The sequence below is a fragment of the Equus caballus genome, chromosome 5 (assembly GCF_041296265.1).
Source record: "Equus caballus isolate H_3958 breed thoroughbred chromosome 5, TB-T2T, whole genome shotgun sequence".
NCBI classification, from domain to species: Eukaryota; Metazoa; Chordata; class Mammalia; order Perissodactyla; family Equidae; genus Equus; species Equus caballus.
In genome coordinates this window covers 20273685-20287237 of record NC_091688.1, presented here as the reverse complement: position 1 = coordinate 20287237, position 13553 = coordinate 20273685, and the positions used below count along the sequence as shown (strand labels likewise).

Here is a 13553-nt window from a genome sequence, read left to right as displayed (position 1 = left end):
TGAGAGGCCAAGTGGCAATGGATGGATGTGGATGTAGGGATGGAAGAAGGTAAGAGGCTTCACAACTGATGACCTCAATTCTCACAATAAGTAGGTGATCTACTAAGAGTAAGTCGGGCAGGATTGAAAGTAGACTGATACAGAATAGTGAAGGTCTTCTTCTTATGGGGAATCAGAAAAGAAGAAGACTACGATAAGTAAAAGGAATGACTGGAATTCTTCTTTTATTTTTTACTGTCATTGAAGTTCTTTCATCTGGATAGCCAGAATTCAAAGACTATGTCTACTTTAAAGATTAGTAATGTAAAGTTAATATGCCCTTTGCAGACTCCCTTATGGATGGAAAAATAGTCTAGTTCAGGTTAATTTCATGGCATATATTCTACATTTTACCATATTATAAATCTATAAGATCTAAAAGTATATAAGAAACATAAGCTAAGTAAAATGAGGACTAAATCTTAGATCTAACAATTTGGTGTGTATATAGTCAACTTCAAAACTTACATTTGTTTATATTATTATATTTGCAATTTATTCTTTTATCTTGATATCTTAAGATCAACTAACATGTTGCTGGAATAACTATCCTGTTACTGAAGTTTAAAAAACATATATTTACATTTGCTTTCTTCTGAAATATAATGTTATACTTCCCAAAAATTAAAGTTGAGAAGTTTGAAAAACAACTACCATAAGGTAATTCTCTTCTTTCATCACCCCCAACATAATAGTTACTACCACTTATTGAGGGCTTGTATTAGAGGCTTTAAAAAACACCATCTTATTTAATCTCATAGCCTCAAAAAGTAACTGCTGTAATCCGTTTTCCATGTAAAGCAATGGATGCCTAGATAGGCTAAATCATGTGCCAGAAGTCCCTCCACTGGTGGCAGAATAGACACAGAACCCAACAACTTCACTCTTTGCTCTTTCCACCAAACTACACTGCCTATTCTCTTCACACAGGCCTCAAAGGCCACTCATTTACTAGTGAAAACTTTTATTTCATTTTTTCAAAATTTAGGTTTAGATAAAAACATTAACTCCCAACATATCAAATTTAATGTATAAATATCACAATTCCTATTAGAAGTAATTAATTTTACTGATTGGACATCAGCAAAAAGTTCAAAATACTAACATTTAATATAAAATAATACCAGGACAGTCAGATAATATCATTTTTTTAGGAAGCATTTTTAAATGGAATAGAGTATTTAACTAACGTGTGTAATAAGATAGATGTTTGACATTAAATGATGGAAACATCCCATGTCCTTGAAAATCCTAAAATTCACAGCTCAGCTGTAATACATACTGTTGCTCAGAAAGTGAAGTAATATTTAACACCATGAGAGTTATCACACACACAAAGTCAAGCAGCAAAAGCAAAGCCACATTGAGATGGGGCTGCTAAGCTAAGTGACCAGGTTCCACGTGCTTCCAGAAACAGAAATCTCAATCCAATTGCTGCATTTCATGTCTCAGCAAAACTGTACATTATTAGTGGATGGAACTCCAAGGTTCTTTGAGAAGTACAGGAAGGACAAATGTTAAATCTGGCAATTCCAGAAATCTATCACACTAGGAATATAAGAAAGTATCATAATTAGTCTACCAAACTTAAAACACTGGCTATCAGTAATAGGAAAAGAAATTAGTTATATGGAGGAGCTATGTTTGTTTCTCATAAACTTAAAATGTACCTTTAACAAGCTAATATATGTTTCAATTATGTACATATTCAACTGTGACTGCAAATCCACTCACATGTGAATGGCACAAAAGGTGGAGATGAACGAGTTGCTTCAAAAAACATACTAAATATTATAATTTCTTTATGAGTAAGAAAAGTTGTTTTTAATACAAATTACTGAAATGGCATAAACTGTTTATGTTTCTGAAAAGATGGAATAATTATAAAAGGTTAAGACATCATGACCCAGCCTTATTCAAATCTGTCTGTTAGAATAATAGATGAGAAGTGTATAAACTACTATACAAAAGAAATTTCATAAGAATAAGTGAGATCAATTGCATATATACCACAAATTAATACCTACTAAAGAATCTATTATATAATAGCACTAATAAATATTTTGATTATGAATAAATTCTTGGAAAAAATCTCATAGGTACTAGTAAAAAATATTAGCTTTAAATGTTAACACAATTTATCCATTCTAACAAAAATTCACACAGAATTTTTAAAATCCTCCCTAAAATTGTTAAATGTTGACAGATTTTCTATTACAGTTATACACCACATAGTGATGTTTCAGTCAAAGACAGACCACATATAGGATGGTGGTCCCATAAGATTAGGACCATGTAGCCTAGGTGTGTACCAGGCTATATCATCAGGGTTTGTGTCAGTATACTCTATGACGTTCGCACAGCAAAATCATTTAACGACGCATTTCTCAGAATATATCCCCGGTCCTTAGGTGACACACGACTGTATACGGTATTCAAAAGCTTTTTATGGGGTGGCAACTGAAAAATTTTCATTCATTAAGAAAAGTAAAGGTGACATATTATTATAAAAGATAGATACAGTTAGTTATAAAAGATGATATATCTATTATGTCTTGACATCCTATTATTGTATCAGTTGAACACATGCAAAAAAGAGTACTTCATTTTATACTCATAACTTCATTCAGAAGCAGATCCTCGAACAGCATCTCACAACGGTCCGCAACTGTATTCAATATGTCTCTCTTCACCGCCTACGGAGAACAGAACAAAACAAATCACAATAACTGTATTCAATATGTCTCTCTTCACCGCCTATGAGAACAGAACAAAACAAATCACAATAACTGTATTCAATATGTCTCTCTTCACCGCCTACGGAGAACAGAACAAAACAAATCACAATAACTGTATTCAATATGTCTCTCTTCACCGCCTACGGAGAACAGAACAAAACAAATCACAATAAGAAATAAAGTGTTACTTTATATTTCCATTATTTCACTGACAAAAAACCCCCATATAACTGGTTTCCCGTTACAACCGTCCCCACAAAAATAACGTACATTATTCCATTTTTAATGTCCATTTATTTAACATGCTTGTTAATACATTAACAGTTTAATAGCAAATTTGCCTAGACTTCCTCTAAATAGTAAATTAAAACCAAACAAATGAATAAAATTTTGCAGCTAAACAAATAATGCTAGTGTTCCAAATTAGGAAGTACATAACTATGACAAAAGTGCCAGTTGTCCTTTTTTAAATTTCTGAATTTACATAGATTATAGAACACTATCTAATTATTCTTCCTATAAATGCTTTTCCTGTTATTTAAAAATTTCAATTTCCCTCAGAAGAAATGTATCAAATATACTAATATGTCATAGCTGTGGAGCACTTCAAACAAACTTGTATAATCATCACTTTAAAAAAGACATAAGAGGGCCGGCCCCATGACCAAGTGGTTAAGTTCACACGCACTGCTTCGGCGGCCCAGGGTTTCGCCAGTTTGGATCCTGGGCGTGGACATGGCACCACTCATCAAGCCATGCTGAGGCGGCATCCCACATGCCACAACTAGAAGGACCCACAACTAAAAATACACAACTATGTACTGGGGGGCTTTGGGGAGAAAAAGGAAAAGTGAAATCTTAAAAAAAAAAAAAAAGACATAAGATACATATTCTACATATGAAAATTTCAGGACCAATTACATGATATATTTGGACCATCCAATAGATTGGGTTTTTATCCGTTAAAATCAAATTAATAATTATGAAATCTGAGATTGAAAAAAGATAAAATTTTAGGATTTTTGAATAGTTCTGTTAACATGCTTCTGTTTCTCATATACCAGTTACTCCTTTTGTACCTGCACAGCATCTTTAACCTTGGGTTTGTTGCTATGAAGATAAGCTCTGCATTTCACAGCACCCTTAAGGTTTACAGAACCGCTGCAGATCTGGACTGTGGCTGTGGATCTGTGGTCTGAATTCAGAAGCTGAAAGACAAAATCTGTTTAGGCTCTAACAGCCAACAATTATTAACAATGTGAAACATTTAAACATTATATAAGCCATTTCACGAAGCAAGACATTTTTGACTGAACCAAGTTTTAAAAAACATTCTCCATAAATTTTTAAAGGCCTTCATATTTCCCCTTATAAGTTATGTATTATTTTCTGAGTCTTTTGAATGTACTCTGAAATTAAACACAATTACATCTAGATTTTTTCTTACTAAAATAACCATCTAAAGTACCAATATCCATTCACTAAAATATTCATTCACCAACATATTCACTAAAAATATATTATTTGCAGATTACTCAGATAAGTACTGTTGAGATGAAAGGATAAATAAAGAAGACATGATCTAGTGGGAGATATAAGATATACAACATAAGATTTGTACAAAAATAACTGGAATACAAAGCAGAATGTGATAAACATGGTAAAATTGCAAGCAATGTATAGCCACTCATTTACTTTCAACTCAGAACTGTCATAGACCGAAAGTCCTGCTATATTAACTCCACAGCAGAAAAAAGGCAAGTCAACTAGGCCTGTCACCAGAAAATGATGCTAGTGGTTGTAAAAAATCATTTACATCTCAGTCTCACTCTTCTTTAGTCTAAGTGATGTTAGTTCATGCTTGGTTTTGAGATGTTTCACAGATATTTTTAACGTTATTTAAAATAATGTCGTAAGGTTAATGGGAGTGGGACTATATAGAAAATAAAAGATGAGCTTAACACTGCAAAGAAAGAAACAAGACTAGATGGAGGTTGAGTGGGAGGAAAGTGGCACCAAGTACTTATTGACTACCTACTATATATTGGTCATTTTAAAGTTTCCAGCTGGCTGACCAGTGGAATGAGTGACAAAAATAAATTACATTATATGATATTAAATATTATAACAGTAAATTATTTCTTATGATACTATCTTCCACTCTTGTCTCTATATTCCCACACTCTATACATCTCCCGACTATATTTTATCACTAAGATAATTCTAATTGACTTGTTTAATAAACCAAGATATCACATAAGCGCAACTAGTGAAAAGCATATAGGTAGAGGAACAGCCTTAAAACAAAGAACACTTCTAAAATCAAAAGGAAGGAGGAAAACAAAAGACTAAAAATACTTCTAAGGTATTGAGAAGAGAAATTGAGAACAAATGTTGAGTGGCATAAGTCCAATGACAATTTAGTAATGATCTATTGCTGAACACAGAGAAAGTAGAAAAGAAATTAAAATATCCTCATATGCCAACATCCATTTTATTCAGTTAAAAAAATACACAAATCCTGGTAGTATTTCTGTTTCAACATTTCCAGTATAATATTGAAATGAAAAGTTTTCTACAAACATGGATGAATTTTATACCCTGTCTATTCTCTAGGATAATTTCAAGCAGGATTAAAATTAAAGGCATGCATACTTTTAGGAATAATTAGTGGCTTTAACTTTTTATTTTTCCAGATAGCCAACTTTCAATTTCTGAAAAGAAGAGATGTGTAACTTAAAACCACCATCTAAAAATATAAAACTTGCTAATAGTTTGTGATTTTTGTCAAATCAGAGGAGGTATAAATCTACGTCAAATTAAGTATATGACAACTCTTGGTACGTATGTGCACACATCTTTTACTTTTAGTTGTTAAGAATTGCAACTCTGCTTACAAACCTTACATCCAAAATATTATACACAAATATGCACACACACGTAGTATGTATGTATACATATATTTTTAAATTGCTATCTACTTGATGTTAAAATTTTAATCACCTTGCTGCAAAAGATCCAAAAAAGTTTTATTAAAATAATGTTTCTTGGGAATAACTTCCCTAAAACTGCATGCATTTCACAGTCCCTTATGGCTCTAAAACTTTTTGATTCTCTAATTATAAAGATAGAAACAATTTCATTATGCTTAGTCTAAGAAATAACATATTTAGACAAGTAGTATTTTAAAATATTTACCAACTGTGTTAGCACTCTGACATCAAAAGAATGATTAGTTGCTTGAGCATTTCCTCTAGAAGATTTTTTCTGAAAAAACACAAAAGTTAAAAAACTAAATTGTTGAGATTGGAGTGGAACATAAAAGACAATTTCGGAACTATCCTACATATACTAAGAAATTTAGAGAAAAAAAGTCGTATTGTTTTTATTTTAGCTTTTTCTATAGATATGTTACTTTGTGTAACCTCTATCAATCAACGTGTACTCTTAAAAACCATTAATTCCTTGCTTTTATTTCTCTAAAGCAAGGATTGGCAAACTACGGCCTATGGGTCAAATCCAGACTACTATCAGTCTTGAAAATAAAGTTGTACTGGAACACAACCAAGATCATTGATTTACATACTGTCTGTGGCTGCTTTCCTGCTACAATAGCAGAGCTGAATAGCTGCAACAGAGACCACATGGCCCACGATGTCTAAAATATTTACTATTTGGCTTTTTACATAAAGTTTGCTGACCTTGCTCTAAAAAGAGAGATCACTAAAGATCCTCTTCAGACCAAAGTTATTTTAGAAGCCCATATAGATGCCTCCTATAAAATGCCAAACTTAGTTTTTAAACAGCTATCAGGGCGGAACATGGGTCTACAGTTTTAAGTAGCTGATAATTTGGAAATCACAAGAGTTTTGGATGACACTCTCTTCTTCAGGTTTCCAGATTCCGATTATTTCAGAAATAATCTCCCACCATTTTCTCAGAAAAACATTTGTCTTTTACTTTAAAAGACCTTAGAAATAAGAAGTAGATGAAAACTGTCTTCATGAAGACAAGGACTAAAGAACTAAGGATAAGTCATCTTTTATTTTTCCCTAAGCACAAATAATTTCATAATTAAGATGATTTTCTTTTAACTCACCTGTCCTTCTAATAGGTCACAATCCTCATCTTTAACTTGTCCGTTAATCAAATAAACACCGTTTTCTATTTGCTTGGCCCAGCGTGCAAGTCCATTCTTAAAAGAAACACAACATGGATATCTTTCAGAAATAATGCTTTCTCGATTAAACCCCCTAGAGTCTATTTTTTCCTACCTAATACACTGAAATATTAAAAGTCCCCAAGTATCAGTAACGTAGCACTTAAATTCAGTCTCATAAACAACAACAAAAGTATACCCCCAATTTTTGGCACCTTATCCATATTTAATAAGTTTTTCTAATCTTTATCCCAAACATACATATCACAGACTTAGGAGGCTTTATAACTACATGACCACAGTCAAATAAAATTCAATAGTTCCCATTATCTTAAAAGAAAGTCAGATGGGGCCTGCCTGAGGGGTGTAGTGGTTAAGTTCGCACACTCCACTTCAGCAGCCTGGGTTTGCAGGTTTGGAGGCCAGGCACAGACCAATACCACTTGTCAGCCATGCTGTGGTGGCAATCCACATACAAAATAAAGGAAGACTGGCAAAGATGTTAGCTCAGGGCTAATCTTCCTCAAATAAAAAAAAAAGAAGAAGATTGGCAATGGATGTTAGCTCAGGGTGAGTCTTCCTCAGTAAAAAAAAAAAAAAAAGTCAGAAAGGATAAAGAGCTTCAAACAAATATATACAGTAGTATTAAAAAGGAAAAAATAAGCAAGCTCCATTTGCCTCCTTAAACAGGAAAAAACAAATGAGATATGAATAAAAGAATGGTATAGAAACACAAAAAACAGATTGAAAAAGGGAAAACAAAACTAAAGACCAAGAGAAAGCAAAAAGACCAAATGGTATATCTTCTTACACAATTATATTTTATGTAACCATATTTTACAATGTACAGAACTATATGTTAATTAACAAATATTTATAGAGCACCCATTATGCTAAATATATTATTATTATGACATTGTCCCACCTCTAAATTTCTAATCTGGCTGGAGTAATAAATTAGTTACCCATAATTTTTTTTGAAGAAGATGATTAGACCTGAGCTAACTACTGCCAATCCTCCTCTTTTTTTGCTGAGGAAGCCTGACCCTGAGCTAACGTCTGTGCCCATCTTCCTCTACTTTATACGTGGGATGCCTACCACAGCATGGCGTGCCAAGCACTGCCATGTCCACACCCGGGATCCGAACCAGCGAACCCTGGGCTGCCGAGAAACGGAACGTGCGAACTTAACTGCTGCACCACCGGGCCAGCATCTTAGTTACCCATAACGATACCACTATAATTAGAATGCAATTTTTGAGGATTAAAAAAAGAATGGCACAGGGGACTGGCACCGTGGCCGAGTAATTAAGTTCATGAGCTCCGCTTGGGTGGCCCAGGGTTTCACCGGTTCGGATCCTGGGTGCAGACATGGCACTGCTCATCAGGCCATGCTGAGGTGGCATCCCACACAGCACAACCAGAAGCACTTATAACTAGAATGTACAACTATGTACTGGGGCGCTTTGGGGAGATGAATTAAAAAAAAAAGATTGGCAACAGTTGTTAACTCTGGTGCCAATCCTTAAAAAAAAAAAGAATGGCACAAACAACCAGAATAAAAGCAGATAATCTATTCAGCAATCACTAAATAAAATTCATTTTACCCTGATACCTTTGTATTTTTCTCCAGAGTATAGCTGACAGAAGTAGCAGACAGTGGAATGTGAATATTAATATGAACAGTACACTCTAAAGAAAGCCATGAAGCTGACAGTCCATTTTGATACTTCCAATCTGCTGGTTTTGCTGAACTCTTTAGCAGTGGGGGAGGGAGGAAAACATAAAATACGTAATTTAGGCAAAATACATGGATCAATAAAACATCATAAAATGTACAACCTAATAATTCATAGAAGCTGATATCTAACATGTTTGGCCAAATTCTTTCATCAAATGGCAAGAGGTTAGAACTAAATAGAAACAAAGCATGCATTAACTTCAGTATTCTTCAGTACATGCCAGGCAACCTTGGCAACTCCCTCCCGCAGTGGTAGGCTGAAAGAGGGTCAGATAGTTCCATGTTTAGAATTCTGACAAGTCTTCTGGTCCTCTAGTTCTCATCCATAGCTTCAACAGCACTAATTTTGAAGCTTCTGATGTGGAACAAATAATCACTGAGCTACTACTAGGCACCAGACATTCTCCCTTCTGTCCCATCCTTGCTAGCAGAATACTGCAAAGTTTCTCATTCATATTGCTTTTAGACACCTCAGCAAAATCTTAGTCTAGATTCTGCTGAGCACAGGTAGTTTGCATACTAAGCACTGTAGCTACCAAAAGCTCAGACACTTTTACCATCAGCCTCTCAAATATAATACTAAACACATAAACAAGATAGGGGGGGCTTAATAAAAATATCTTAAAAATAAAAACAAACATAAATTTTCCTTGCCTGTAATGAAATTAATATTTCAAAATAAAAAACTACAGGCAGTTGTGGACATCAATAAGGAGGTGACAGCACTGAAAATTATTAAAACTAAACAAAGAATTGAATCATTTTAAAAATAGTTTGCAACAGAAAAATCTTTAAAGAGCAATTTTTCTTACCTTTGGATCATGGATATCGTATGTTCGACAAAATATTCTTTACTAATTAAGGATAAAAATGACCAAAAAAGAGAAGTAATTCTTGATAATCAAAAGAAAACAAACCATCAAAAAATAAAGTGCATGCGTCCAAGAGTTTTTACAAAATCATACCACTTTATACACATAAGATATATCCACATATATGTATGTTTGTACAAATATATACATACAAATTGCTCTGACTATAGTACTTGTGGTGCTTTAAACTATTTCCTACTGCTTATAAATACTGCTAATCACAATGAATAGAATGGAGGCACTTGCAAAATTTTCCTCAAATACACACCCCCTATAACAAACAGAAGTGCTGTTTTGGATGGAGTCAAACCTGAGAATGTTTACTGGGTCAAAGGACCTGTACATGAAACTTTCTAGTTACGTAGCAAAAGAGCTACAAGCCCAGCTTCTACACGAATGATCACTTTTTGAATTCTGTCTTTTGCCAGTCCTAACATACTGGGCTCTTGCATTGCTTTGCTCCCCTGGGGAGGCTGCCTCTTAATTGGGAGGTACCTTGCCCTGGCAAGATGCAGATGAAAAGAAGCTACGGAGGCCCCATAACTGACTTAGTGTCACTTGATCTTGGACTGAAATGCAAAATGTTTTGGATGTCCTAATACTGTACTGCTCAGCGCACCTGTGCTTTGAACTTAACGTTTTATCTATAGGAATTACAGGTGGAAATTTAACATAATGAAAGCGTTACTTTGCCTAAGCTGTCATCTACCTCTCTGCAGGGGACCTATTGTGCTTCAATGTACTTCAACATGGGGGTAGACAGCTGGTAAAGAGCTCAGAATCCCCTTCCTTGCCACCTCTCTCAAACTCTTTACAACCTTGAGACATGATTAACAACCATTACTACTATTACTATTATTGGCATTCCTAATTATGTATTTGCAGAAAAACTTACAAACTATGCCTTTTTAAACGATGACTTAAACAAATGTTTGGGAAAAAACCTTGCAGGAACATTATTTTGGTACCCTAGACTTAAATAAAAGATACTTTTTTGTCGAAGAGCAAATGTGAAGTGTCACTCGTTCTGAGACCTCCTCCTCTGTGAAATTCCACAGTCTCTTTTTATTCATAGATTTTTCCACAGCAAATACTAGCTGAAAGAGAGAAAAACACACATCAATTGAATACAAAATGAAAGAAGGAGAGTTGAGTGCAGAAAAAGACAATTATAATGTCCCTAAGCTCCCACCTAGCTTTAAAATCTCATGATTCTGTCATTAAATTTTCTTTTCTTTAAAAGTGCAACTGATCATTAACCATTTGGATTCTATTTTTAGGGATACATAAAAATTTGGTTTTAAATAGAAAAACATAATTCATTGTCATTAATGACCAAGTGGACATGAAAAACTAATTTTGGACAACTAACATTTAGGTGAAGTACTGAATAAAGACTTCATTTTAATTAGAATGAGAAACGACATAAATTTTAACCTATAAAAATGGAGTACCTCATCTATTCAGCATTTCTTACTTAAATGTCACAAAAGATTTAAGGCAACATATAAGGACACAAAAAATATAGTAATAACATAAACTAAAAGTGAAAAAAATCAGAAATAGTGGCAAAAATTTATTCCAGAAATAAGAATTATAAAAATGCATATTTGAGATAGGGAGCAGGGTCATAAATTTTGCTCTAAGCTTTCTAACAATAATGTGCACAGGGAAACCTAATTAGTTACCTAATTCACATGGTCCATAAGTTGAAAACAAAAAACTGATCAGAGGCACAACTTTCTTGATTATAATATCAAAAGAAATTTCTTCAAAGATGGTATTATGTAACATAATGAACAAAGTTCTTAACAATGACCTTACAGAAGACATTGACAAGTTTTATAAGGTTATTTCTTACAGTGTCCTTCAATGCAGGCCAATAGAAACAAAGTTAGATAATTGAACCTCAATAATTTCTGAAATACAGCCTTTCTGAAGTCTTATATGCTTCTTAGGAACAAAAGAGACACAAAAGCAAAAGAAAGGAAGACGTGACTGTGTCTAGCACTGAGCCTACATTCACCTCATTCAATCCAGCGCCAACCACAAACGGATGCACAATGTCATTGCAACACACAGATTTCGATCAGATTGCAAAATGCCAAAGAGGATGAACAACTGTAAAAAATACATTTATTTAAAATGAAAAAAATGGCAGAAGGTTGAATAACTTGCCAAGGGAGAGGAATATCTTCATTTTCTTCTCTTACTCCCTTAGGTACAAATACCAAAGGTTTTAGGGTGGGACATCTGATAGGAAAGAAGGTTACAACACTGGAAGTATCTGTAGCATCTGGGATTCTTCTCTACACACTTTTTTACCAGAAAGTTTTCTGGAATTCTGTGGGGTTTTGTACTTTCCAAGATTATGGGATATGCCCCTCCTGGGGCGGTAAATAATTTTCTGAAGCTTCTCTTGGACCCTGAATACTAAAAGCGATGACAGCTGGGTGCACAGTTTGCTTTGGGTTTGGGCTTAAGGGGAAAGAGCTTGCGGCCCTTCCTACTACTTCTAGGCTACGTTACCCAATTTGCTGATGTAGGAATAAAACAAAAAGCTGGGGATTCATGACAGACACTCTGTCCAAGAATAAAGAGTAAGTATCTGATTGTTATTACTGTATGTTTTATTCTCAGGATCCTGAGAGAATTGAACAGGTGAAGAATCCCAAAACCTATTAATTTCACATTATAACAATCACTTGGAACTAAATGGAAGGTCTGGCAGAATACTGTGATAGCACAAGAACAACTGTTAAACCATCACAACTTGTGTCACAATAGTAAAAAATTATCTTTAAAACAAAGATTATTTTAAAATATGTACCTTTGATTGAAAATATAGATATTGACATTTTTTACACTTAAGATACCAAGCAACACGGTAGAAAAAGCTGTCTCAATATAATCCCAGCATAAAGAATTATGGAACGTTAAATCTAAATATACCTAGGATCATTGTATACACATATAATCAATTAAAATAAGACGTAATTTTGATCATATTAAGAATTTTTGATATTTCAGACTTACCCTACGCAGGGCATTTTGAAAATCATTTGCCATTTCTAAAGTTGTGATGATAAACACTCCAAGAACTAAAAGACCCCCTGGTAGCATTCTGGATACCTAAAATAGAAGTACAGTATTAGCTAACATAAGCATTTGGCATTACATGCAATCCTGTGTGTCTGAGAGGCTAAATATTAAACGAGCAAATACCTACTGAGCACTGACTATCTGCACAGAATTGAGGTAGGGGCTTTGAAACACTGGTTAAAACACTGGGAAATGGATGATAAACAAGATGAATGGGGTGTCACTATGTACACAATCTTCCCAGCGTGTCCTTAACATTTTACCTTAAAACTACTTTATAAATAAAGCCATTTAATAATGATACACTTTAGCTATACCAATAAACAAATCCCTTTCTCATGAGATCAAAGACTAAAATATCTTCTAAAAATTTTTTAATAGTTTCCACTATCAGCTAAATAAAATGCAAATTTTATCGTAGACTGTTATTTCAGACTCCAAAATCTGGCTAATCTGGTATTCAGATACTTATTTGATATTTCTTTCCCTGAAATATTCAAGTATCAATCAAAAACTTCTCACTGTTCTTCATCCGTATGTCTAGGCTTTCTAACTCAATACCTTTACTCGAGCTGCTCCCTCAGCCTAAATTGACTTTGTCTTATACTTCTACATGTCAGAACTCTTGAATACTTCAAAGTCAGCTTGAGGAAGCTGCCTTCCCCAATCCTCTGATCTCTGAACTCCCACAGGACTTCGGTGTAGTTTTCCCACGAAGCTTATCACATGAGCCTGTATTACAGTTATCTGCGTAGCCTACTAGCAGGTCTGGGAGATTCTTCAGGGAAGAAGTGATTCTCACCTACCCTTGTATTTCTGTAACATTCAGCACAATACGAGAGCCTGGGATTTGAACAGAAGGAGTCCAACCTGAAAATCCACTGTTTCCTATTGTTTACGCT

At 34.2% G+C, this 13553-nt stretch overlaps 1 protein-coding gene across 4 annotated transcripts in view; it reads right to left on the bottom strand.

The window, feature by feature from the left end:
- The window catches only part of ODR4 (odr-4 GPCR localization factor homolog), a 35172-nt gene that overhangs the window by 12913 nt on the left and 8706 nt on the right, over positions 1-13553 (bottom strand). For 2 of the 4 annotated variants that reach the window (XM_070266677.1, XM_070266678.1), the window contains exons 4-11: positions 12586-12681; positions 10540-10646; positions 9490-9526; positions 8552-8692; positions 6877-6972; positions 5976-6044; positions 3857-3985; positions 2662-2735 (exon numbers count right to left, since the gene is read on the bottom strand). In XM_070266677.1, the coding sequence (XP_070122778.1) occupies positions 2662-2735; positions 3857-3985; positions 5976-6044; positions 6877-6972; positions 8552-8692; positions 9490-9526; positions 10540-10646; positions 12586-12681 (749 nt within the window). Of the gene's footprint in view, positions 1-1001; positions 2918-3856; positions 3986-5975; positions 6045-6876; positions 6973-8551; positions 8693-9489; positions 9527-10539; positions 10647-12585; positions 12682-13553 lie in introns of those variants that run through there. The other 2 variants (XM_070266676.1, XM_070266679.1) reach the window with 2 other exon arrangements.